Source organism: Lobosporangium transversale (genome assembly GCF_002105155.1).
Source record: "Lobosporangium transversale strain NRRL 3116 chromosome Unknown BCR41scaffold_1, whole genome shotgun sequence".
NCBI classification, from domain to species: Eukaryota; Fungi; Mortierellomycota; class Mortierellomycetes; order Mortierellales; family Mortierellaceae; genus Lobosporangium; species Lobosporangium transversale.
Window position 1 is genome coordinate 1 of NW_019028979.1, and position 24,863 is coordinate 24,863.

General features: G+C 41.8%; 12 protein-coding genes across 12 annotated transcripts; 3 read left to right on the top strand and 9 right to left on the bottom strand.

Annotated features, from left to right (window-relative positions):
- Positions 1 to 20: 20 nt before the first annotated feature.
- Positions 21 to 3,115, bottom strand: BCR41DRAFT_417737 (hypothetical protein). The gene is made up of 9 exons (XM_022029533.1): positions 2,998 to 3,115; positions 2,595 to 2,894; positions 2,265 to 2,435; positions 2,067 to 2,133; positions 1,670 to 1,953; positions 1,127 to 1,567; positions 588 to 927; positions 419 to 497; positions 21 to 352 (listed from the first exon to the last, which is right to left on the bottom strand). The coding sequence occupies exons 1-9, from the start codon at positions 3,051 to 3,053 to the stop codon at positions 63 to 65; spliced, it is 2,028 nt and encodes a 675-aa protein (XP_021886259.1). The 5' UTR covers positions 3,054 to 3,115; the 3' UTR covers positions 21 to 62.
- Positions 3,116 to 3,266: 151 nt separating this feature from the next.
- On the bottom strand, positions 3,267 to 3,860 carry BCR41DRAFT_343746 (hypothetical protein). Its single transcript, XM_022022343.1, has one exon. The coding sequence runs from the start codon at positions 3,773 to 3,775 to the stop codon at positions 3,563 to 3,565; it is 213 nt and encodes a 70-aa protein (XP_021886260.1). The 5' UTR covers positions 3,776 to 3,860; the 3' UTR covers positions 3,267 to 3,562.
- A 199-nt stretch (positions 3,861 to 4,059) lies between these two features.
- On the top strand, positions 4,060 to 6,329 carry BCR41DRAFT_343747 (elongation factor Tu GTP binding domain-domain-containing protein). Its single transcript, XM_022022344.1, has 8 exons — positions 4,060 to 4,169; positions 4,258 to 4,319; positions 4,474 to 4,539; positions 4,611 to 4,732; positions 4,891 to 4,916; positions 5,036 to 5,493; positions 5,593 to 6,029; positions 6,149 to 6,329. The coding sequence occupies exons 1-8, from the start codon at positions 4,085 to 4,087 to the stop codon at positions 6,243 to 6,245; spliced, it is 1,353 nt and encodes a 450-aa protein (XP_021886261.1). The 5' UTR covers positions 4,060 to 4,084; the 3' UTR covers positions 6,246 to 6,329.
- A 292-nt stretch (positions 6,330 to 6,621) lies between these two features.
- On the bottom strand, positions 6,622 to 9,132 carry BCR41DRAFT_343749 (hypothetical protein). Its single transcript, XM_022022345.1, has 4 exons — positions 8,910 to 9,132; positions 8,653 to 8,788; positions 8,473 to 8,564; positions 6,622 to 8,352 (listed from the first exon to the last, which is right to left on the bottom strand). Exons 1-4 carry the CDS (start codon positions 9,108 to 9,110, stop codon positions 6,697 to 6,699), a joined length of 2,085 nt encoding a protein of 694 aa, XP_021886262.1. The 5' UTR covers positions 9,111 to 9,132; the 3' UTR covers positions 6,622 to 6,696.
- A 109-nt stretch (positions 9,133 to 9,241) lies between these two features.
- BCR41DRAFT_343750 (dolichol-phosphate mannosyltransferase) lies at positions 9,242 to 10,848 on the bottom strand. Its single transcript, XM_022022346.1, has 7 exons — positions 10,551 to 10,848; positions 10,339 to 10,438; positions 10,183 to 10,216; positions 10,026 to 10,102; positions 9,867 to 9,892; positions 9,662 to 9,757; positions 9,242 to 9,536 (listed from the first exon to the last, which is right to left on the bottom strand). Exons 1-7 carry the CDS (start codon positions 10,796 to 10,798, stop codon positions 9,248 to 9,250), a joined length of 870 nt encoding a protein of 289 aa, XP_021886263.1. The 5' UTR covers positions 10,799 to 10,848; the 3' UTR covers positions 9,242 to 9,247.
- A 1,243-nt stretch (positions 10,849 to 12,091) lies between these two features.
- BCR41DRAFT_330053 (tRNA methyltransferase complex subunit Cpd1) lies at positions 12,092 to 13,698 on the bottom strand (the record flags this gene model as incomplete). The annotated part of the gene is made up of 4 exons (XM_022021739.1): positions 13,520 to 13,698; positions 12,926 to 13,397; positions 12,533 to 12,807; positions 12,092 to 12,409 (listed from the first exon to the last, which is right to left on the bottom strand). The coding sequence occupies exons 1-4, from the start codon at positions 13,625 to 13,627 to the stop codon at positions 12,092 to 12,094; spliced, it is 1,173 nt and encodes a 390-aa protein (XP_021886264.1). The 5' UTR covers positions 13,628 to 13,698.
- A 122-nt stretch (positions 13,699 to 13,820) lies between these two features.
- On the top strand, positions 13,821 to 15,141 carry BCR41DRAFT_343753 (hypothetical protein). Its single transcript, XM_022022347.1, has one exon. It carries the CDS (start codon positions 13,861 to 13,863, stop codon positions 15,118 to 15,120), a length of 1,260 nt encoding a protein of 419 aa, XP_021886265.1. The 5' UTR covers positions 13,821 to 13,860; the 3' UTR covers positions 15,121 to 15,141.
- Positions 15,142 to 15,163: 22 nt separating this feature from the next.
- BCR41DRAFT_343754 (hypothetical protein) lies at positions 15,164 to 17,761 on the bottom strand. Its single transcript, XM_022022348.1, has 6 exons — positions 17,687 to 17,761; positions 16,826 to 17,334; positions 16,640 to 16,726; positions 16,228 to 16,533; positions 15,378 to 16,123; positions 15,164 to 15,253 (listed from the first exon to the last, which is right to left on the bottom strand). Exons 1-6 carry the CDS (start codon positions 17,727 to 17,729, stop codon positions 15,229 to 15,231), a joined length of 1,716 nt encoding a protein of 571 aa, XP_021886266.1. The 5' UTR covers positions 17,730 to 17,761; the 3' UTR covers positions 15,164 to 15,228.
- Positions 17,762 to 17,927: 166 nt separating this feature from the next.
- BCR41DRAFT_343755 (hypothetical protein) lies at positions 17,928 to 19,511 on the top strand. Its single transcript, XM_022022349.1, has 3 exons — positions 17,928 to 18,962; positions 19,104 to 19,135; positions 19,272 to 19,511. The coding sequence occupies exons 1-3, from the start codon at positions 18,081 to 18,083 to the stop codon at positions 19,492 to 19,494; spliced, it is 1,137 nt and encodes a 378-aa protein (XP_021886267.1). The 5' UTR covers positions 17,928 to 18,080; the 3' UTR covers positions 19,495 to 19,511.
- Positions 19,512 to 19,743: 232 nt separating this feature from the next.
- On the bottom strand, positions 19,744 to 21,609 carry BCR41DRAFT_402813 (hypothetical protein; the record flags this gene model as incomplete). The annotated part of the gene is made up of 1 exon (XM_022029345.1): positions 19,744 to 21,609. The coding sequence occupies one exon, from the start codon at positions 21,607 to 21,609 to the stop codon at positions 19,744 to 19,746; it is 1,866 nt and encodes a 621-aa protein (XP_021886268.1).
- Positions 21,610 to 22,646: 1,037 nt separating this feature from the next.
- BCR41DRAFT_283451 (hypothetical protein) lies at positions 22,647 to 22,844 on the bottom strand (the record flags this gene model as incomplete). The annotated part of the gene is made up of 1 exon (XM_022020255.1): positions 22,647 to 22,844. A coding segment is annotated over one exon (198 nt), but the record flags the coding sequence as incomplete, so codon positions are not given.
- A 116-nt stretch (positions 22,845 to 22,960) lies between these two features.
- BCR41DRAFT_382590 (hypothetical protein) lies at positions 22,961 to 24,106 on the bottom strand (the record flags this gene model as incomplete). The annotated part of the gene is made up of 2 exons (XM_022027369.1): positions 22,961 to 23,300; positions 23,523 to 24,106. 2 exons carry the CDS (start codon positions 24,104 to 24,106, stop codon positions 22,961 to 22,963), a joined length of 924 nt encoding a protein of 307 aa, XP_021886270.1.
- Between the last annotated feature and the right edge of the window lie 757 nt (positions 24,107 to 24,863).

Sequence of the window (24,863 nt, forward strand, 5' to 3'; positions counted from 1 at the left end):
TTACAATTTTTTTAAGACGAAGGCCTTTCTGGACCTAGTCATGTTTTGTAGTAGATTGTGTCCTACTGCTGTTGCCGGCTTGTCTCTCCCCCTCCTCCTGGACCCAGCAAAGGTCCTTTCGGTGGTCTTGATCCCTCTACTCCTCCTCCTCCTTCATCTGAAAATTTCCTTTTTGTGGGTCTGCTACTACCACCACCACTGCCACCACTGCCACCACTACCTCCACCGCCGCCACTACCGCTAGAAGCTTGGCCTTGAGTTCCTCCGTCCGGCGGCATATATTTTGCAGGTCGTTTTTGCTCTCTTATCTGCGACTCACAGACCCTTGCGATGTTCTCAGCATCAACAGCATCTTAATCAAAGTATGCTTTACAATTTCGACAGTACTTGGATCGAAAAGGAACATTCTCCAATATACTGTCACAGTGAGGCCGTGGACACTTGGCAGATGTGTAGTATTCATGACAACCTACAATGGGGTAGTCTAGAGATTTTGCCTGTTCGAGCCAGATTTAATACTCGTTAAAAAAAAGACTCAAAAATTAAATGTCATTAATCAAGGGAATTTTTTTTTTTTTTTTTTTTACCTTTTCAACAAGCTTCTTCATCAATATCCCATGCTTCGATACTTGTCCTCGGTTTGTCTTGAATGATCCTCGTCCAATACAGATCACTGCATTCGTATTGGCATCTCTTCTTCTTCCATTGCTTCCGCCCGCAAGCTTCAGAATTGCCTTGATCACATAATCAACGTATCCGTTCTGTGCTTTTCTATTATCCCAGCTATTCCGAACAAACCACCTGTCATTATAGAAATCGACAAGCGCCCTATATGTAGTCTCCCTATTGTCGTCACTGGTCTCAGATCCACTGCTACTACTGGCCTCAACTCCACTGCTACTACCGGTCCCTGCTCCACTGCTACTACTGGCCCAACCCCACTACCAGAGAAACTACCTCCAGTACTTGATGGAGCTTGATTTGGCAGCAAGCTCATATAGCGAAATACTGTGTTAAAGTAGGCCTGAGAATGACGGAATATTGCTTTCAATCTCTGTAATTCCTCTTCTAAGCTTTCGCCTCTCTAGCTCGACCCTGAAACTTCTTGGATGGTTTGTAAAGGTACGCTCTAGAAATCCGGAGGATCTCACGTTCGTTAGGTTTCCTTGTATCCAACTTTGCAATTGTCATCGAGTACCTCTCGCCTGGATCGATCCCAATGATAATGGTACTTTCGGGGGGAGGGCATGCTGCCTGGGTGTCATATTTAACTTCTACATTCTCGAGGAGACGGGATCTCTGCTTCCAGTTGATCTCACGCCGGGAACTGGGACTCACCGGGGACAGTGGATTTGTGCTCGATGTACCTTCTTCAGCTGCTTCTTCTCCCTCGTCGCCATCTAAGAATGGTTCATCAACTTCCAGCAAGTCAATATCGCTGATACCCAGCAAGATATCGTCATCTTCATTTCCGTCGTCGTCTCCATCATCACCACCATGGCCTGCACCATGGCCTGAAGACGAGGATCCCTGCTGAGCACTTGAAGAAGCCTGGACTGCTTGAGATCTTTGAGTATCCGAAGGTTGGGCAGCTTACGAACCTCTACCTCTTTTTTGCTTCGATCTGTCATAGGCAAGAAGTGTTAGGGTAAGGCCGTTTGTAAAGAACGATGTCCGTAGTTTCCTTCTAGGGCTATCATCAGATTGCAGTCCAACGTCCTTGTATCCTTTCAAGGAAAACAGCTCCTGCAACAATATCCCCTTGTGGTTAAGGATCTTGTCCTCTGCAGCCCCCTTGGTACTCATGTTTAGTTCCAACAATTGGACTATTTCCTCTCGAACTGTTGGGTTAGACCATAATATATCCAGGAGACAGGCTTCCGTTAGGCAGAGAGACCGAGGCGAGAAAGCAGACGTAGGGAAATCCAGATATTTTTTGGCAGTTGCATTTTGCTCAAAAAAGAATTGGATGGAACTTCTTCCATTGCCTGGAATATCTATGTCAAACTAGACATTATATTGAAGAAATGATTAGGAACATTTCTTTAAACATATTATATATTTACCTGCGCATTCCGATAGTGAGACCTTAGCGCTGCTTGAACAGGGACCATGACCATCCGAGACGACTTGCTGATCACCAAATCGGGATAGATCTGGTTTAAAGGACCAAGCCCTGTCTTTGCATAGAAGTTTCGTATGCTTTGAGCTGGGACGGCTTGGCTACGTTCCCTTCGCCTTTTTTCTTCACTTCTCTGCTATACCTAGATAATGGACTCATCACTCCGTGATACAACAACGCAGCAAGGCCGTAAATAAAGTCCCTGCTATCAAGAACTTCATCTAGGAGTTGTGGGAGATCAGCTGGATTGGATGGCCCAGTGGTAAGCAGGTTATCGACCACAAGGCGCAGGCCCAGAAAGCTCAATCCGTGCCTCATTCAACATTTTAATAAATGATTGAATGAGCCCTTGAATTGTTGCAGCAAGTTGCTCGGGATTGAGATTGGGATCGGAAGTAGAGTCCAGCTTGGCAACTACACACGTCTTTAACGTGCCCAGAGTTAATGCAGCAGTGGGTGGGCCCTCTTCAACCGTCGGTCCTCTGCAGTAGCCTCCTTCACTTTCCTGGTCTTATCAGTCTTTCTGATATACTTGGCCTTCCCTTTGTTCTTCTTTTTTTTCTTCTTTTCCTCCTTAACCTCCTCTTCTTTCTCATCCTCTTTTTTTTCTTTTTCCTTTTTTTTGGGGGACTTTCTTTGACGGCTGGAGCTGACGGGACGGTCGTGTTGTTTGCAGTTGGTCAGGTCATATTTCTTAGGGGAAAGTTCCTTTTTCTGGGTAGGGAAAACAGGCCGATAGCGATTCGGCTTTGCGCGTTTAGGGATATAGAATCTAATTAGGAACAACAATGTCAAGGGTTAGATGACTTTTTTTTTTTTTTTTTTTTTTTTTTTTTTGTATATGCTTTGGAAAATGTTCATTTGAAGGAGCTTACCTGGATTGAGGTTGATTATTTTTATTCTGGTACCTAGCAGATATCGCAGTCCTCATTCTATCATGGTAATGAAGGAATCTTTCAGCGGTTGCTTGCTGCGAAGCCTGGGTTTGGATCCAGTTGCATATTTCACAGTACACGTGTTATATGAAAATTTATAATACAGACATACTAACAGCTCTATGCCCCATGGTGCCCGAGACAAACTTGCAGTTTTATTTTGATACAAATTTGGATAAATGTCCCATGGATGTGATGTGTGAACCCACATCCTATTCTCACTTCTGCTCCCTGGTTACTATTTGTCTGTCTAAAATTTTTCATGAGCTACTACAAACATGACTAGGTCGGGAAAGGCCTTCGTCTTGAAAAAGTTGTAAGTATTAGCTTGACAGTGCTTTCTTGACTAATCTCTTTATTTCTATGCTTGGTCTAGATGGTGTTTTTTTATGGGGAGGACTATTTAGACAGCATATAGACCCCACATATCTTAATCATAATAAATTGGTTTGGTGGCATTGTTGTAAAAAATATCTTTGCTTAAGGGACAGAAAGATAGACACAATCAGGAAAAGGCAGGACAAAGAGTGTCAACAAGATTGACAAGAGAAAATAGAGTCAAATAACCTTGACTACAAACAGCGCCATAGAATGTCAAAAGAAAAGATAGGAGCTTTATAGGTGAGCTCACAAACTGAGTTACCGGAAGACAAATGCTTGTTGTGAAAAGGGGAAAAAGATAAATGGCAAGACGAACTGCGGGTGAAGAATAAGACATGTGGGGAAAACTGAAGACTTTATTAAGAAGGAAGTTTCTTTGGCTTTTATACTCGGTAGTTTCTAGGTGAGGCGGACCCGCCTATGACTACAAAGGCTTTGCGCAAAGATTAAGCTGGTTCGACAGATTAGTGGATACAAAATAAACCGAAGTTAATTTTAATGACCAGTCACACCACTTGCAATAACAAGCGAGTCAATTGGCTGCCAATACATTTAAGAGTATTCAAAAAATATAAGGGATCGCATTTAATAAAACTCGAATGTCCTTTTTTCTTTGCTGTTGCATTCATTCCAAAAAAGACAAACTATGGAAGCACCCATCGACTTGGACTTGTCTACTCTTAACGCCCTCTCCCCTGAGGTCATTTCGAAGCAAGCAACTATTAACATTGGTATGAAAATATTCTTATCTTTCTCTTTCCTACTAATTAAGACACTCATACCAGCACTCTTTTTAACTTGTCTTTCTACGCAATTTAGGTACCATTGGCCATGTTGCTCACGGTAAATCTACTGTCGTCAAAGCTATCTCTGGTGTTCAGGTATACAACAAACAGCATTGACTGAACCAAGAAGTCAAGAAGGCGTGTCAAATTTTATCTGAGTGATCCGTCAACCGTCAAAAGGAGATTATTAACGTTACTGGTGCTTTTTCGGTTTTTTTTTTTTTTTTTTTTTTTTTTTTTTGAATTCTAGACTGTTAGATTTAAAAACGAGTTGGAACGCAACATTACCATCAAGCTTGGCTATGCAAATGCAAAGGTATTTTGCTCTTTTTTCTTCTTATTTTTATTAAAAAATAAACTTTAAATTTGCTTACTGCTAATCTTTAGATTTACAAATGCCAAAATGAAGCCTGCCCAAGACCAGGGTGTTATAAATCATACCGCAGCAATATGGAGGACCATCCAAAGTGTGAGCGTCCCTTCTGTGGCGGGATCATGAAATTGGAAAGGTATTATTAGAAACCTTTTTCGTTCAAAAAAAAAAGAATTAATTTGTGCACTAGTATTTGAGTCATAGTTCGTCACTCATGTATACATTGGCTTAGTCATTTTGAGTAAAGCAGCATGGATATTGACTTGACTCTTCTTCTTTGCTTCCTTCCTACAGACATGTTTCATTCGTCGATTGTCCGGGTATGAAGATCAGATCTACTAAAATTTGTAGTCCATGAGCTGAGCTTAAAATATGGTGGCGTTTTATTGTTTAAAGTTTGATCTGACAATTTTTTTTTTTTTTTTTTTTCTACAAATAGGACATGATATTCTCATGGCCACCATGTTGAACGGCGCTGCTGTCATGGACGCCGCTCTCTTGTTGGTTGCAGCCAATGAGTCTTGTCCTCAGCCTCAAACTAGTGAGCATTTGGCAGCTATTGAGATCATGAAGTTAGAGCACATCATTATTCTGCAGAACAAAGTAGATCTAATCAAGGAATCGGCAGCAGAAGAGCACCACCAAAGTATTCAACAATTTATAAAGGGAACTATTGCCGATTCAGCGCCCATTATCCCTATCTCAGCTCAGCTCAAGTACAATATTGATGCCGTCAACGAATATATTGTCAAACGTATTCCTGTCCCTGTTCGTGACTTCACCGCAGATCCTCGTCTGATTGTCATTCGCTCGTTTGATGTTAATAAGCCAGGTGCAGAGGTTGAGGGCTTGACAGGAGGCATTGCTGGAGGCTCTATCCTTAGTGGAGTATTGAAGGTAAGCCATGACAGTTTACAATACTTATGAATGGAGAGAGGAGAGACTTCAGTTCTAAAACTACTAAGCAATTTTTCGACTGGTTTCTTTCGGAAATAGCTTGGAGACGAAGTTGAGATCCGTCCTGGTATTGTTACCAGGGATAATGAAGGGAAGATTGGATGCAGGCCTATCTTCTCCCGTATTGTCTCATTACTAGCCGAGAGCAATAATCTAAAGTTTGCTGTCCCCGGTGGACTGATTGGTGTTGGTACAAAAATCGACCCTACGCTCTGCCGTGCAGATCGTTTGGTTGGTCAGGTTCTTGGATCTGTTGGCAAGTTGCCAGAAGTCTACTCCGAGCTGGAGATCCAATACTTTTTGCTCCGTCGTCTCTTGGGTGTTAAGACCGATGATAAGAAGCAGGCTAAAGTCACCAAGCTTACCAAGAACGAGGTCCTTATGGTCAATATTGGCTCTACTTCTACAGGTGGACGTGTTATTCAAGTCAAGAACGATATCGCAAAGATTGCCCTTACAGGCCTTGCATGCTCAGAGTATGTATCATATTAGTAATTCATTGATACAGTCTTTAGAGGAATTGTTTTTTTTATTTCTAGCCCTTGTATTGGTTGCTAATGTTTCTTTCTTTCCTTTATATATATATATAAAATAGAGCTGGCGCAAATGTCGCACTTTCACGTCGTATTGCAAACCACTGGCGTTTAATTGGATGGGGCTCCATCACTCGAGGTTCCTCTGTACCTATCTAGGCAAAAATAATTGACCTTAGAGAAATAGAAATATCACTATCAAATAATAGACCGAAGTCAGAAAAGGCATCACAAAATAGAAAGACAAAAAAAATTTGATATTACTTCTGAATGAAAGGTAATGTTTTTACAATTTTTTATTGTTTTGCTAAGGTGCCAGACAACCTAGCAGCACGGAACAGAGATAGTTTCTTTGGCGGCAAATTCCTATCGTCTATGGCAATTGGTTTCTGTTCGCTTTTCCCCCCCTCATTAGTCTCTTCATTATCCTCATCTATATCTTGGGATTTATTTTTAGCTCGCTCTATTTGTTGTGGTTCCGGGATGATCATGCCCGGAGGAATCACAACTTGCTGCTCCCACATGCGTTCAATATCCTCACGATTGAAAGCACCGTGTTTGGCAATCATAGCTTGTCTGCGCTCTTGATATTCAGTGACTACCTAGAACATTACAAAAGACAACGGAAGGAGTTAGTCAAAAAAGGCGTTTTTTTTTTTTGTGCCTCCTTTTCTTCACAAAGTACCTGACGCATTAGCATATCATCCTCGAGCTCATCTTCATCCACTGGCTCAAACTCCTCATGTTCCACTACAGCGCCTTTCATTAAAGAAGTATCTCTTAGTTTCGAGCTGGCAGCGACAGGGATGATACGTTTTGCTGGATCAGCAGGTATAATCGGGCCCACATCATTTTCAGATTTTGGCTCTGAAGGGCTTGTAACAGGCTCTTTAGAGGCAGATGATGAAATCGATCGGGCTGACACTACAGTGGGGATAGCCTTAACAGATCGATATTCCTTGATATCATTATCGTCGTCAGGGTCCACGAAGCTAGCCTCTGGCACTGCTGGCTCTGGTTCCAAGTGGTTTATTGCTTGATTCTGCTGTTGTCGACGAAATAAGGAAGGCTTTCTGCGACTTGGTAGCGGCTCTTCAAATCCTTGGGTAGTGAGGTTAGAGATGGATGATTTGCCAGGTGTAGCTTCCTTAACTTCACTAACCATTGCTTTCGAGAGAAGGCGAGACTCGGAGATAGAAGGTATTGCTGGTGATACATTCCGCTCGACAACCTCAGAGGCTTCAGGGATGTTCATTTTGTTCTTAGCTTGTGCTAATGGCGACACTGGCAGCTCGACAACATTTTTCTCGGATACATTCTCCGATGCTCCCATTACTGCCGGCTTGGCCAATGTAGTATTAGCCGAAGTTGATTTCCCTGCAGCTGCACGATCTCTGGCAAATTTTGATAGTTTCTTAGGCGGGATATCCTGAGCAACATCGATAGACTCTACAAGGACGGGGGTGTTTTTTGTCTTTTCTTCTGCTTCAGCTCGCATCTGCTTGAACAATGATGTCTTTTTTGGTGGTGGTTTCAATGCGGATTTGAGGGGTGCTGGTTCAGGCTTATTTTTCTCCTCAAAAACTGGTGCTTTGACACTGGGTGGGACGGTTGTCAAGTTGGCAAATGTAGACTCCAAATTAGCCATGTTTACAATTTGCTCCGATGTGGCAGCTGACCTAACAGCTTGCTGCTTTGCTTTCATCTGATTGATTAGATCTGAAGGCGATTTGGCCTTCGTTGCTGAAGGGCTTGTTGTGGTAGGAGCTGATACTGATGGTGGTGCTACGAGAGTTGACTTTGAGTTTGATTTTGACTTTATAGCCTTAGCGACTTGATCTGCAAAACGAACAGCTTTTTCTCCAGGCTTTCTAGATGTACCCTCATAAGCATCTTCCTCATCCTCATCATCAGAATGCTCCCAAACCTCTTCCTCGTATTCTTCATCAGAATCGAGCCCTTTTGGTCTAAATTCATCTGCGCTATCTTCATCGTCGTATTCTATTGGAAGGCCATTATCATCTGAATCTGTCTCCTCTTCTGATGTCACAATCTCCCCAGCCTCTCTGCGACGTTCTCTCTCTTCATCCTCACGTTCAAGTTCTGCAATTCTATCCAAAATTGCTCGATCTTCAGCTTGTTCCTCAGGTGTTTTTTGAGAGAAGGGCAAGAGAGCTGGCTGTTTTGATTTTTCATCTTTGTTTTCTTCATCATCTGAGAAATAAGGTTCCGTGATCTCGACAATGGGAAGACCTTCTTCGTTATACTAATGTGATAATCGTTAACCAAATTAAATATAAATGCTTTTTTTTTTTTTTTTTTTTTTTTTTTTTTTTTTTTAAAAAAAAAAAATAAATAAATAAATTCTTTACACATGAATGCTTACTTCTTGACCACCTAACAGTCCCGGGGCTATTCCACTCTTTGATCGAATTTGCTCCTCCTGTGCCTGTAGCTTTGCAAGATTTTCATGGACAACTGATCGGATATTGATTAGATCACTGTATCAGAAAATTCCATCTCTGTCAAAAAAAAAAAAAAAAAAAAAAAAAAAAAAAAGACTTACATTCTATTCGCCTGTCCACAATTTCGGCAGCCTGAACGGCAGACCGATCTACAAACCAATTATCTCCAAGCATGACAAGAATTTCGTTTGTATGCACTAGTTTTCCTGGCATAAAGGCTAAATTACCGATAGGAACCTGATTATTACAAAAAAAAAAAGAAAAAAAAATCAAACTTCATCCTATAATAATAATAATAATGATAACGAACTCTACAGAGGGAGTCAGAGGATTATGTACTAATTAGAAATATAAATACCATAACTGAATGCGTAGTTTCCTTTGGCAAGTCTAGTAGTGTAGATTTAAGAGCCCTATAATCCTCTTCATAGCCCTTCCATCGAGTCAATTCCTCCTCAATCTGTGTCAACGCTGCCGAGAACTTTGCAAAATACGTAGCCAACTCCGTGGCCTCCTCTTCGCGTGCCTTCCCTTTTCCTTTTGCATGCAACTGATCCATTCTCGAACCAAGTAAAGTAATGGTTGGTCATGAAATGAATTAGAAAATGTAAAATGTATTCATGATAAACATTCGCCAGGCAGTCACTTTTTTTTTTTTTTTTTTTTTTTTTTTGACATTTATTTATTTTTCAGTCTTTAAACCGCAACAAAGAGCTTCAACAGACCCTGTGCATAGCTGACAATTTCCATAGCACCCATCTTGCTATCTCCAAAGACACGGTCTACAAATGTGATGGGGACTTCACCAATTGTATAGTTGAATTGTCTTGCACGAACCATCATTTCCATCTGGAAGACATATCCTTTGGAGATGCATGCCGAGATCAACTTTGACAACACTTCTTTCTTATACAAACGGAAGCTGCCTGTTAAATCTGATACGCCAGGGCGCAGCAAAACTGTTGCCAGGAAGTTTGCTCCACGACTAGGAGAGAAAAAAAAGAAAAAGAAAAAGAAAAAGAAAAAGGGTTAGGTAGAGTAAGATCGGTAGAAGTGTTAGTTAAAAAGGAGCCATTTCGACTTGGCTATAAATGTATAGTTTTAACTTGCCTAATAACCTTGCGTTTCAAGTCCCATCCGTAAACACCACCATTGCCTGCATAACGTGTTCCAGTAACAATGTCCAAGTTCTTGGATTGTTGAAGACTAAATCGATATATTGAACAAGCAAGCAAACAAACAAAAAGAATGAGAATCTACTTCTCAATATTAAAAGCACTGGATCAAAAAAGGGGCCAATTCAAATTGGACTTACCGGATCATCTCGGGCATAAACTTGGGCTGTAAATTCATGTATAAAAAAAAAAAAAAAAAAAAAAGAGCCGATCCGTTAAGATTGGTAGATTGGTTAATATCTAGGCTTGATGGAAAGGCTGAAAAAAAAAAGACATGTCATTTTTTTTCCTCCTCTTACATGATGGGACATATCAGCGTCCAGAATAAAGATAAAGTCGCCAGTGGCGTGCTGAATTCCATGAACATATGCAGTGCCTAAATTTGCCATATCCATATAGCAGTTTAGAGACCATAATCATGATCTGTGTTTTAACACTCTTTTATGAGTCCCATACCTAGTCCAAGCTTGCCAGCGCGAGGTCTCAAGAGCTGAAAAGAAAAAGAAAAAAAAAATGACACGTTCAGGCATTTTGATATTTTTTTCCCTTCATTATTTTCTGTAATCGACGGTAATCAATTGTGCTGCAGTTTCCTTTAGCTATCTTCCTTACAATCCTATCTTCGCCATAAATCTTCTGGAGTTGCTTTGCAATCTCTAATGTACCATCTGGACTGTTGTCATCAATGACGATAATCTCATAGTCAATGTTGCTACATGGACAAAGTACAGACAGATTCGACCGTCAGTTTACTGGATTTTTTTTTTACTATTCGTTTGTTTACGTTAAAAAAAAAAAAAAAAAAAAAAAAAGACACGGCTTACTTTTCCTGAAAGGTCTTCGTGAGTAACCAGACAATGACAGGGAGATTGTCGCGTTCATTGTAAGTTGGTAAAAGAACAGAGTACTTGTGATGGTTAGACATGTTGCTGAAGTGTTGGTGATGAGAGAATTGATGATGTGATGGTTGCAGGGTTGTGCTTGTCGTAATGTCGTCCTGAATATTGATGCTGATTGAATCTGAGTCTGATCGAGTGAACGAAGGGGCAGGTGCGAGCGAAGAAGGAGGCATGCAAGGCACCTTTTTCAAAGAAGCGATGGACGACAGAGTAAAATTGTAAATTATATGCAATTGAATAAAAATAAAGGGTTTTCAATCTCAGTTTTTAACCTCAATGGGCTGAATGCTGGATCCTAGTGATATGGAGAAGTTTCCAAAATGGTGTGATCGCCATATTGTTGTGCGATATTCCAGCCTACGCTTATCTCGAGCTCGATGTGGGCGATTAGCTCTGCTTTCACTAGCCCTACATCGGTATCTTTCGCACTAACTGCAAACCTATAGTTATACCTTGCATTCTCGTATGACACTCTTTTTTGCACTGGGATTAGGCTTCCTGTCTGGGTTGTGAAAACGGTATTTGGTGCCGCCCATGTGGATGAAGCATTTTCCCAATCCCATTTCAACCAAGTTGTTGCAAAGCTTTTCAAACAAAGCTTCAAACACTGTTTGGTTGAAATAACCATGATAATCATGATTAGCGGTTATTACTTCCCTACGATCATCCGTACTCTCTCCATTGTGCACTGCTTATGGTTCATAGTCTGACGCGTTGTTTCCCCGCTCCTGTCCCAAATGTGGATACTGTCGTTGACGAACTTTCCAACGGCTCTCTTTTCATCTTTGTCATAATACACCGTAAAATGTAATATGACAAGGAGTGATTGCTGAGGAGGTCTACATATAGTGCCATCACTCTTTACTCGTCGATTTGATGAGGAATGGTCCAGGCGACAATATGACTCGTCGAGAAATACCTCAGCCCCTATAGAGAAATACTCACTATATTCCGTTCTAAGATTGGAAAACATTCTTCAACGCCCTTGTGTCGGAACCTTACATTCTATGGGGTGTCATGCAACATTGACCTGGGATACATTCGTCCCACTAGAAGTTACTGGCTCATAGGTAGCGATGCACGGTGGACTTTGACAGTTTGATGTGGTGGATGCCCCTGAGTTCATTTCTCTCAATCCGCACACTGCTGGAAGTTCGAGTTTTTTTTGTTGGCCTTTGTCACAATTTCCTCGAGATGGCTCTCAACGGCCGAGTCTGGCTCCTCCTTTTTATCACTACGATCAACACCCATAGTGCCCTGCGTTTTGTCTCAAAGTGCATCGAAGTGATCTTCCCTACATATGACCTGTTGGTGAATTGCTCAGGCTTGGTATTCTAGCACTTCGTAGAACAAAAACCAAAAACCAAAAAAAAAAAAAAAAAAAAAAAAAAGCGGCTTGGCTGACCTGTGGGATTCAGATGAATGGGTCATTTGTGAGATAATTACAGTACTTTATTAGCGCAGATCTAATTGCCTCCCTGGTTCGCTTTCTGCTCCGCCAAACTCGGGCGCTGCAAAGCCGGGGGTAAAGTAGCAAACATGAGGTACGATGTGTGGCCACGCTGTTCCATAGGAAGCTTGGTAACAGTTATGTTTTGAGGATCAATTCTCTCCCTTGGCTCTGGTACTACATCAGCTTCTGTTGTTGATAATGACATAGTCGCTGATGTACTCTCTTCAGAATCTAATCCAGCTGTTGAAGTGGGGGTTGCAACAGTCGATGAAGTGTTACTGTCGTCAACAGATACCTCGGTCCTTGCGCTCTTGATCTTGGAGCTGACTTCCTCTTCTATATTTTCATCCTGTTCTTGGTCCTCCCCTTCATCTTGCTCCTGCTCCTGTTTTGCCTGCTCCCCTTCACGTTGTTCCCTCTTTTCCAGTTCCTTTTTGACATTCTCACGCAAGACTCGTGGTACGGCACGCTTCCTCTTCTTTTCAATGGCTCTCTGTTTCTCCATTGCTTCATCAATAGTCCACATTGGAATGACACGGATCTCATTGAACCGGATCAAGCACTCGTACATCTGAATATCAACAAATCCATTCTCACTGAGTGAGGTAACTGTCCTGGAAATTTGTTCAATGCAGGGCGAAAATGTACAAATCTTGCCAATTTTATCCTGCTTGAATGCCTTTTTAGCAGATGCAACAGCCTCCCAAGGTGCTGGAAGGTCCAAAAAAACTATTTCAACAAAATATTTAGCAGCCGGCAGAGAAAAGCTTTTTCTTTTTAGATCTGTGGCTCTGTAATAAACATTGGATTTTTTTTATTTCTATTTTTTTGTTTTTTGTTTTTTTACCTGCATCAACCATGTTCTCCAGTCCAAATCCGTCTTTACAAACATCTCTGCATTCCACGGTGATCAAGTCCGATAATTCATGCTGTGCAAATTCCTTTGTGGCCGCATTGGCGCGTTCTTGATGGTACTCGAACGTGTACAAATGCCCTGTTGGCGCTAGAGTACGAGCAATGGAATGCGAGAACGATCCTGATCCTGTGCCTGACTCAATCATAGACATGCCCGGTCTCAAATTCAAAAAATTCATCACAAACGAGATATCTGCAATGTAAAGGATCTGTGTACGATGAGGCAAGACCAAGGTCCAGAGTTCGGGTGTGGGGTATAAAAGGTAGAGGAATCCACGACCTGTACTGGAACCGAGCTTTGTCCCGTACTCTAGGCCAATCATATCTGCGTGCTTGTATGTTCCAAATTTACAATTGAAATATTCTCCGTCTTGGACTCGAATGATGACCATATTTTCTTTGCTCTAGATGACCAACAAGTATCCAATAAAAAACATATATAAATAAACAGCCCAATAATCTCATGAACTCACTAGTTAGTCTTTACGATCTTGGTATAGCAATCAAAAGGTCAAATTTTTCTTACCAGATATACGACAACAAGGTCCCCCTCCTCAATGATATTATGAGCCTTATATCTGGCAAAGCTCTGTTTGACCACTGGTACATTCTTTTCTATACTGGATTCACTCATATTGTTGGTAATGATGAATGGAGTTGCTGATGGTATACAGTTATGAAGAATTGTTTTAGCCAAAGAGAAAGCAGTCTATTTGTTTTTTTTTTTATTTTTTTTTTTTTTTTTTTTAACAAATCTGCTACTTTGGACAAGTGGCTGAGTGCTTGAAAAAAAAAAAAAAAAAAAAAAAAAAAACTTTAACCACTCTCAACTTTTCACTTTACATTGTGGTTGACAACATAAAAAACATGGCCGATGCATATGCACGTCTCGACTTTCTCTGGAAAGCATCATATACACTACTCAGCACATGTCCAGGCGCATCTTCTCATTATATGGCTCAGTTCCTCGACCTTGCCAACGCCCGTGATTTGAAGCTACATGAAGATATCCAAACCAAATCGTGTGCTGCCTGCGGATCTATCTTTGTGCCTGGAATCAATACTAAAGTCAGAGTTGTTCCTGTCCATGAGACACGCATCGAACGCGAACGACGGAAAAAGCAGGCTCGGAAAAGGGCAAAAAAGCAAAATATGTTGTTGAAAAGCAAGGATAATGATGAATCCTTTTTGGGTGCTGACAAACTGGCGACGACGAGGACGACGGTATCGACAGCAAAAGAGGAAACTATGAATTACCATCAAACCACAGCAACAATGGAGTATGATGAGGGAAAGGAAACGAAAAAATCTATCAACGTCAACCTTGCTACAATAACAGCAACAACAAAAGTACTTCCTACATCCAATCCACAAAAGCAATCAAGCACACAACCTCAACAGTTGTTACGCCCTCGAAAGATCATTCGCATCACCCCTCATACTGAAATCATTCAGCAACAACAACAAATGCAACAACAGTTGCGGCGCCAACTGATGGCAGATGGGAAGCCATCCAGAAAAATCGATAAGCGTGCAAATCAGGTTCTCAACCATATCATCTATTCTTGTCAAAGATGTAATAGAGATACAGAGCTTCGAGGAACAAAAGAAGGCTATTTGACTTCGCATATCAAAGCCAAGAAACTTGGGTCACAAAGACGCAAATTAAAGAATATGAAGCAGGATCTTGCTTCCACATCAGCTGAAGCAGCAATCGATTCAAAATCACAACCAATACAACCTGTGCCATCGACGCTCAAGTCAGGGCCTAATCTAGTAACGCATGCCACTGCAGTTGGCAAACGATCAGCATCACCACTCCCTACCCACATACAACCCAATACCAAGCAATTTAAAAACGCTACATCATTGCCTCCCTCTCCTATTCGTGGACTATCAAAGGCTTCTTCTGCTGCGTCTTCAGCAGCGAGCTCGCCAGTATCATCCCCTCGTTTAGATAATGCCAAGTCAGGAGGCAGTAGTGGCAGCAGTAGCAAAAAGAAAAAGAAAGGAGGGCTGGCAAGTATTTTGGCTAGTCAGAAAGCAAAGGATCCTCCTCCTGACCCTAATGATGGCGCAGGATCTAGTGGAGATAGCTCACTAGCCAATTTCCTCATGGGATTATAGGCTATGTCATCATGTAAAACACTTAATAAAAAATTGCTATTTTTTTACTTTATTTTTTTTATTGATTATTACTTCTGGCATAAGAGTAAAAATGATGGTGTTATTTGTTTATGGGAATGCACGGCCAGTGAATCTAAAAAAAAAAAAAAAAAAAAAAAAAAAAAAAAAGATGAAAAATGAACGATACCATATTATTAGAAGGGTATCTGACAATAACGTGGAGATCCATTGATCTTATTTTTTTCCTCCCTTCTTACCTTGGGTACAAGCAGGTGTCGCGAACGGTATAGAGGTTGAGCATCCAGGCAATATAGCGTTCGATTCCCAAACCAAATCCACCGTGCTCACTAGTACCAAACTTGCGTTGATCAGTGAACCAGTAGTAAGGGGAGGGATCAAGACCCTCGCGCTTATATGCAGCCATGAGCTCCTCCAAATCAGAGATACGCATCGATCCTCCGACAATCTCTCCAACACCGGGCATCAAGACGTCAACACTCTCGGTCAATGCACGGTTCTCAGGGCAACGCTTCATGTAGAACGCCTTGATCTCTGCAGGGAAGCGGCACAACAAGATAGGGCGATTGATCTTGTCTGTCATAGCACGCTCAGGAGCCTCAGGGATATCTTCGCCAACTTCATAGAAAGTGCCATCTTCCTTCTTGATGTCGTTATCCTTCAAATACTTTATAGCGTCAGAGTAGTCCATGCGCATAAATGGACGTTCGGGTCTCTTAAAATCTGGGTTAAGCTTGTAGACAATATCAGCAGTCGGTTTGTGGGCTAATGTGCGGTCAATGACATCACAAATCATATCCTCGATCTGATCCAATAGATCATCGAAGGAAATGAAAGCCATCTCAGCTTCACAGTGAGTGTATTCCGACAAATGGCGACGGGTGTGAGACTTCTCTGCACGGAAAGATTCAGCTAAGCAGTAGACATCTCCCAATGAAGGCAAGCAGGTTTCCAAGTAAAGCTGGGAAGACTGAGTCAAGTAAGCCTTTTTTTATGGTGTAAGAAAAGAAAGAAAAAAAGGTTAGATTACAATCTCACTGACCCGAGACTTTCCAAACTATTTTTCTTGTATATTGTAAAATAACATACCTTCTCATTATAGTAGTTAAGCTCAAATAGAGTTGAACCACCCTCGACTGAGGTCTGGACCATGCAAGGAGGAGTGACTTCATAGAATCCACGGCTATCAAAATGGTCACGGAAAGCCTTCAGGACTTGAGAACGAACCTTCAAAATGCCCGACGCTCTCTCCTCACGCAAAACTAAGTGACGAAGATCATACTTGACGGAAGGATCAGAGTTCTCGTTGACCTTGTTGCTGATAGCATCGTCACCACCGGGCGCCTTTCCAATGCATTCCCAGTAGTCAACAGTCAACTCATGGTTATCAGGTGCCTAATCAATAATTAAAATATTAAATGAAAAGAGTTGTTAGCAATTTAGTGTATCTCTCTTCCTCACCGACGGAAAATGAAATAATATAAAATAAAATAAAACTTACAGTCTTTCCAGCAGGGAGCTCGTTAATGACACCATACACGATGATAGTAGACTCGAGGGTGAGAGTAAGTGCATCGTATGTTTGGCACTTATGTTGGATTCAATCAAAATTAATAATTGTCAGCTATACATTATTTTCAATCGACATAGGAAAATACAAAAAAAGTTTTTCTTTTCCTTCACTTACGAGGTTATCGGTGAGAACGCATTGAAGGTAACCAGTACCATCTCTCAAAATTACAAACATCATGTTCTTTCCTTGAACGCGAAGGCGATGAACCCATCCTGAAACCTTAACACGCTTTCCTCTGTTATCAACACCGTTTCTAATCTTAATCTTGGTTGCAATCGGCAGGGAAGGATCCTCCTTAAGGACAACCTTCTTGGCGGCTTCCAAAACACGCTCACGTTCCTCAGCAGCAGCCTGATCTTTGGCAGCTTGTTCTGCAGCCTGTTCAGCCAACTTCTTGTTTTTCTTTTCCAGCTCGGCTACTTTCTTAATGGCCTTCTTCTGTGCAGCTCCAGAGATAGGGACAAAGCCAGAGGTCTCGCCTTCAGCAGTAGCAGCCTTCCAGACTTGAATCTTGACAGATTCGCCGTGGGCCTGAATGGCCTTGACAGCGGATTGATAAGGAGCTTCAATGGAACCATTGCCGGCTTCATCAGAGCCCTTGGTCTCGTCGACATGAGCGACGACTAAGCCCACAACCAAAGAGCAGAAAGCAAAACAAGAGCAGAACAGCGAAATATGGATTAACAATTGATCATTTCGGAAAGGTTTAAAATAACACCATACCACACCCAACCAAGGTCTAGTGACTTCAATTGATCCAAATTAAATTGATACCAGTGAGCCCTAAATTCCTCTTCAATATGTTGTCCCCCTTTTTTCTAAGGGCAAAAGCCTTCCTGCCCTGAGTGGCAATAGTCAATAGCTCTTTTGACAAAAAACTACAAAAATAAAATGTTTTAAAATAATATGTTCTGTGCTTCCTTTTTTCTCTTTTTTTTTTCTCATGGCTCCATGAAGTATAAATGAATGAATTACCAGCAGCAATAGAGAGTGAATCGACAGGTAATGTGTCAGCCATGGTGAGAGGTGAGGAAAAAAAGCGGAAGAAGTGAAGAAAAGTAAAATGGAGGTTTTTTTTTATTTATTTCCATTACTTTGTGATCAGCCACGTGACTACCCACTGAGTCACTCGTAAAAAAAAAATAAAAAATGCCCTTTTGGATCAAGGAGGAATACCAAATGTGTTGGCTGTGCGTCATGTTGGATACAAACAAGACATATTCAAGTGCACAGCAAAAACGTATTTCTCTCATTCTATGAACCCGATGAGCAAAATCTGCGGTCTTAGAATTAATTAACTTTTCATACATTTCTATTGACTAAGCAAAACAGAGCAGTATAAGACGGAACAAAATAGAGTAGGGCCACCATGGACAATTTAAACCATGACGCCCTCCCAGAAGAGCGCATGGAGGAATCCGTCTCTGCGATACCAACAACGACACGAGAATTTCAACAACCATGGTCTTCACATAACTATTCTAGTCTTCAAGATATATCTAGCTCACAAACTCACGAGAGATATCCAGGGGGAGTACAGACTCGTCAAGGCCGACCCAATGTTGAAGAGCTGGAGGCACAGACAGAAGCGGAACGAGAAGTATATGATGGCCAGGACGGTTGGAATTATGAAGCACCATTTTCCCAACAGACATTTTTCCAGCACGCACAACGCGAACAACAGGTTTATGTTAGGGAGGTTTTGCAAGGCCGCCCCGCCCTCCTTGAAAGCCGCGCTTTCCCTCAGGAATACTACACACCCGAAGAAATGTGCCACATCTATGGCATTGGCGATGAGGATGATTTCGTGGATAGTGAGGAATCCACGTGGACCGAATATGGCCATTCAGGACCTATTAACCCTTTTTCTGACCCAAGGATCTATGAACAACTACGATGGACTAACGAATCTGGAGACCAAGGCATGACAGCGAGTGCGAGTGCGAGTGCGACCGAAAAGAGCAATATGAGTAAGGAAAATGACGGAACAACAACAGCAACATCAGCAAGGCATAGTTATGGTATGGCTCCAGATCCACCAGATGTTAGAAACAAGCGTGACTTCATTACCGCCATAGAGTTGGGTATGCGTATTCAGAGACAGCAACAATTGCGAGCCATGCTCCGATCTAGAGATGCTCATGTCTTTCGCGATCAGGACAGCGCTATTGAAAGGGAGAACAAACAGCGTGCAGCTAATGCGTTATTCGATCACTCGACTCTGCTTCTTCATGCTCTGTCTATGAATGAGGTATGGATAGCGTTTTTTTTTTTTTTTTTTTTTTTTTTTTGATCCCAGTAGCATCATACTCCATGTATATCGCGTAAAAAAGGCCAGATGACTTAAGCAAAAGTAATATAAATGCCTGCTGTTGCTTTTTTCACTTCATAGACGCCTGCTAAAGCGCGGATGCGAATGTTTCGGTATGAGTTGCTTTTTTGCTTGCTGAGGAAGATCAATTACAACGACAAAAAAAAGTAGCTTCTTACTTCCAATCTTCTCTTTGACACCAATAAACCTTTGGCCCTAATGTCTACATCAAACATTCGTTTATCATAGCCATTTAACAGGCATGCCACAGCCTCAACATAGCTATACGCCTTCGAAGCAAAAGTGCAAGGAAAAGGAAAATGAAAATGCTTCCTCATCTACATCTCGCACCCCAGGATCTTCTCGGGGAACATTACCTCAAGAAGCGACAGCTCATCGTCCGCGCCGTGATAACGTTCCTCTGGATGATGAGTTCGCTCACACATACTTTCAAGGTCCTCGGTCATATTAGTGCTTTATCAATCATCTCATTTGTAATCTTTTTTTTTTTTTTTTTTACATTTTTCACTTTGTACACTATTAAATCAATAAAGCTTTCAAGCTTGTGGAAACAATTAGTGGGATGAGCCATCATGAATGACAAGTGGGATAGCTAACGCCAATCAGCTCTGTGTAATGAAGCTCACCCCCTATTTCAGCCGCAACTTGCTTCATAGTTAATCAAAGCCGTGTCATTCCCATAGAGGAGGATAGTATAGAGCTATCTTGTCAACTTTTGCTGTTGTTTTTTGTTCATGTATTCTGCTACCTTGCCCTCGATTTTGACCATAAGGTTGTCTGCGCGCCTTATCAGCTCCTTTGAACGGTATTTGTTGTTACCCTTGATAAACGCCTTCTTGATATCCTCAGGGTCTACAATCTTCGCTAAGCTACTTTCAATCCTCACCAAAGCTCTGTCAGCCGATTGGAGGATGATGGCCTTGTTAAGCGGCCTGGGTCTGTGTTTTTGGGGCTGAGTGGGGCTCGGGGCGTTGGTGTACCTTGATAGAGATTGGGAGAGCTGCTCCAATGCCATAGGGAGACCAGTGTGCTGTGAAGGAAGCCTTTGATGATTGAGTGAGCGTGAATGACAAGGAGCCAAAGATATAGACTTGGGCTTATGCGATCGTTGTTGTGGTTTTACGATTTGTGGTTTTCTCTCCTTGACGAAATCATCAGCACTTCTGTAGACAAGAGCGGGAACAGCTCCAGAAGCATGCGTCGCGACTGCATTATTATGATGTTGACGCATTGCTACCTTTTTCTCAAAACGACCATCAGCTAAGTTAAAAAGGGAACCCAAAGCAGTGTCGCCAATCTTCATCATATATGTAAATGCGGTCTGCAAATGTGTAAGTATTGTTTGAATGTAACAGTAAAATCCTGGTTGAAGCCCCGTAGGTCCTTGTTCTTTTTGATATTGATTTGTTGGTTGCTTATGCCGCTGACCGAGGATTATGCGCTTCGAGTCAATAGGTTTCATCAAATTGTGATCCTTTGTCTCGTACGTTGCCTTTGGCCACACGAGCTCCTGTGGTGTACCTCGAATTCGCGTTCCGTCCAAGAACCACAGATGTAAATAGTACTTCGGCTTTTTCAAACGTTCCCACGGCCATAATAATCTTTGGTACTCTTGTTGGCGTAGCTGTGTCACTATGATCTTGTAGGTTCCATTCTGCAAATCCTGTACAGCGACATCACGAATAGGTAGAAGGACAATGGAATGAAGCGGTCTCTGCGCATCCAGATCCATCTGGTTCTTGTCGTTGATCAAGATTTGGAGGTAGAACATAGTATTAGGAAAGCCATATCCCTGCTTGTTGGTACAAAGGGGTTTACCATTGGATGTATAGAAATCCAAATGGACAATCTCTACATATGCATCGGCTGAATATCGAATTGGTTGAAGGACGGCATGAGGCAGTCTAGGGGATGAAAGACTGTATCCAAGAATCATGCTAAGGAGCAAGGCTCCTGTTGTGACAATGATTGCAATAAGGAAAGTCGTGATAATACTGTTGTCAAAAGGGGACTGAAGCCTATTGTTCCAGAGCTGGCTAGGAGACATAAGCTTAGGCAATGAGTTATTGACCGAGATGGCGGTGGCTATGACATGCCTGTCAATGGTATCGCATATATTGATGGAAGAAAGATCCTGGAGCGAAACACAGGATCGCAGGATGGTTTTGACGAGCTGTGTATAATCTACAGCATCAATACCATCGCTGTATCTGGACTGGATTAATTGGAACTGTGCATTAAGGCTATTGCGGATGTCAATCACGGAAAGTGGGTTGACAAAATCATCGCCACAAACCACGACGAGGACTGGCAGAGACGCGGATACTTGCATAAGGGCAACAGCGTCCTCCTCCTTCACACCGTACACAGTTGAGAGTACGTATACACACAGATCCGCTTCCCCAATCAGCTGCTCGGTAATCGGGCTGTGAGCCCGTGCGAACCGTGGTTGCGTGACATTGTCCATACCACAAAGACTTAAGGAGCATCTGCGATGAAGATTTGATGTGATCTTTTCACAGACCTTGGTATACTTTCCGTCTCCGAGAGTCCATCCAACAGCCATGATACATACTTCGCATTTCTGGTCAGAATGGGTAACTACGGGCTCTGATGGCGCTAGAGGAGACGTGAAAGAAGAGGAAAGGGTCGAAGCTCGGATGTTGAACCGGACATCACTTGTCAACCTGGTTTGCATGCAAGCACTAGTTTTCGTGAGGACATTTGCAACGGTTGCTTAATATAAGGCTTAGGACTAGTCTCATATTCCATTGCATTCTCAATATTATACACATCAAAGTACCTCTCGTCTCGTTCGAGGTCACTGACTTCCTCCCCATCATCTTGTTTATGATTTGGCTGCCCAGATAAGCCAAGTGATGACTGTGTTTGATCCAGTTTGAGAGAGCTCAACTTTGATTCAGATAGGTAGAAGAACTCATCAGTTTCATATCCGTCTAAATCATCGTCGCCCGATCCCTCGCCGGCTGAGGACCACGAGTCAGGGAACCCGTGCATAAAATACACTTTGGGCGAAATGTGAGGTTTTTTGTAAAAGAAGGCGCAGTGTGATAGGCGCGGTGATCAAAAATTATATGAAGGGAAGGAAGGTGAAAGGATAGAATGAAAAGTGAAGACGAAATGATAAAAAAAAAAGAGAGAGAGAGAAAGAGAAAGGAAGAGAGAGAAAGCGTGAATATCGCGTCTTAGTGAATTCGTGTCTACGTGGCCATTTCTCACCATATGAATATGATGTGCACAGGCATAAAATATTTTATTTGCACACATTGTATAAACATCAAATTGGCACGAATAATGAAACGTCCACATCCAATAATATGATAAATATTAGCGTTCTCTCTTTATTAGCCTGGTTCATTCTGGAAGTAAGCGGAGCGTTGGCTTCAATAATGCCCTGTTGAAATGCATGCGAGGACCCTGTGTTGTAGGAATAGTAGTCTTAATCCACTGACGTACAAAGTACAGACGCGCCAACAGTTGTGTAATAGAGTCTTCGTTCCCAATAGTAGAGGAAAGGGTAATGCCGGTGTAGACTTTGTATAAATATTCATGATTGACCATCCTCATGAGGGAAATCTCTACTTCTCTACCAACAACAAAGAATCCGATGACGGCGAATTCATCCTCACTCTGTGCTTGAATGATACGCTCATGAAGGGCTCGTTTCATGAACTCTGCTATCCTAGCACGATCATCATCGATGGAGGCTCTTGACGCTGAAAACGGCTTAATCTCACCGCAACCAACTGGGACGCCTTTATGGGTTAAAACGATGTCAGGTCTCTCTAAGCTACTTCCATTGAGCCTCGTATCCCTTATACATTCATGAGAAATGGCTTATTGATCAGGAAAATGGATTGAACTCAATAAGCAAACTGCAAGATGCACACCTGTAGTCATTGCATTTCATACCACTTGATAGAGAAACCTTCGTGGGTATTAAAGATCGTGTCCCAAATGGTACAGACATGGTGGATAATAAAGTTCATTTCTTGATTCTTTGATCTACAGCAGGCTTCTGAAGTGCTAGGGCCATGCGACTGAGAAAGGCAAGACAAAATAGTGTATATTTCGAGCTCCATATCATTAGTCGCGCGAGGAAAATAATATCGTTTCCCTTCGTCTTGAGCCACTAAAAAAGTGTCAATAGCATCCCTGCATGAATTCGGAAGCTGATAACGGATAGATCTAGGAAATGCCTCATGCTGGTCTACAACTTGAATTGATGACAGCAACCTACATAGAGACCCATCCAATAATTAGTGTCAAAACAAAAATTTGCCATTTGCCATTTTTAGGCGAACGCAACAGTCAAAGTCATGACATTTTTGTTTTGATATTTGAAGGGCACATTGATACACTAAATTAAACTAGAGGTCTTTTTTCTTTTTCTTTTTCTTTTTCTTTTTCTTTTTTTTTTTTTTTTAACTTGTAATCTATCGGTTGGCCAATTCTTACCATCGCTCTTCTAAACTGGCAAAGTTGTCAAGAATGTGTACTCTTCTCTCCACGCCTGTATGAGATACACCCGTTAATTCATTCATATCCAATACAAACCGCTCACGCTCGATCAAATATTCTTCTGGAGGGTCGGGCGATAAAGTCGGAGGTTCATAAAAGGATTGAGAGGATAGCGGTTCATCGTCATCAGAATGTAAAGAAGATGTCGCGCCGGCATATGAAGGGGGAGCGTCTTCTGAAACACCTGGACCTGGGAAGCCAACAACAGAGGACGGCATTCGTAAAGTGTTGTCGATTTCATTATTGCTACTGCTTGCTTGCTCCCGAATTAGCTTTTTTGCGATATGTTCACCTCCTAAAGCCAATTCTTTTGCTGTTCTCTTTGTAGAGATTGATACCTGTGCTGAAACTGCCACAGAAGCCCAATACTCATCTCCATTGTTGCGTTGCCAAACGTCATAGTCTGATTGCAAACGCGTTCGTATTCGCTTAGAAATGTCTGTTACAGAAATTAGGGCGGAAAATGCGGCATGTGCATCTTTTTCAATAGTAAAGTTAAACGCTTCGTTGAAACTAGGCATTGTGATCGATTCTTGGTTCTTGAGCCTCTCTAAGAGCCACTGGAGAGGCGTAGTTGTACTCCCCATTGTCAAGTAGGCTCTATTTTGAAGGCACCACATGAGGAAAGAACCTCAAGCATGTTCAGTATTATGTCTTCGGGCCAAGTTTCAAATAAACAAAAAAAAAAAAAAAAAAAAAAAAACCAGCTCTTTAACATATAGAAAGGACAGAGTTTTTATTGCCAATTTAAAAAAAAAAAAAAAAAAAAAAAAAGTCTACACTCTTCTCTCCGCCTCTCTGCTGCTGCATAGCACCTAGACAGAGAACCTAAGAAAGAACCAGTGTATATTGTCAGTATGCTTTAAGCTCGACTTGACAAGTTATTCAGTGATCATCTAGTTTATATCCTGCTGCATTCTTCTTTCCGCCCTCCTGCCGCTGCACAGAGCACCTGAGCAGGAGACCTAAGAAAGAACCAATACATGATAGCAGAGTTTGACTAAATGCCAAGAATCGAGTCAAAGGTGTCAGATACTATATGTATCTCTATTTTTCTTTTCATTTGACCAGCATCTAAGGTGGAGTGAAATTACAATGAATGAAAGATAAAAAGATTGAAAAGTTTCTTATTTTCGTATGTGTGTTAGAAAGCTATAAAGACGTAGAATGATAAAGTGATGGTGATGGTCTTTGACCACTAAAAATAAAAATGAAAAACCAGGTCTACGTAATTTGAGCAAAATAAGAATAATTAAAAAATTCACAACCTCTTCAAAG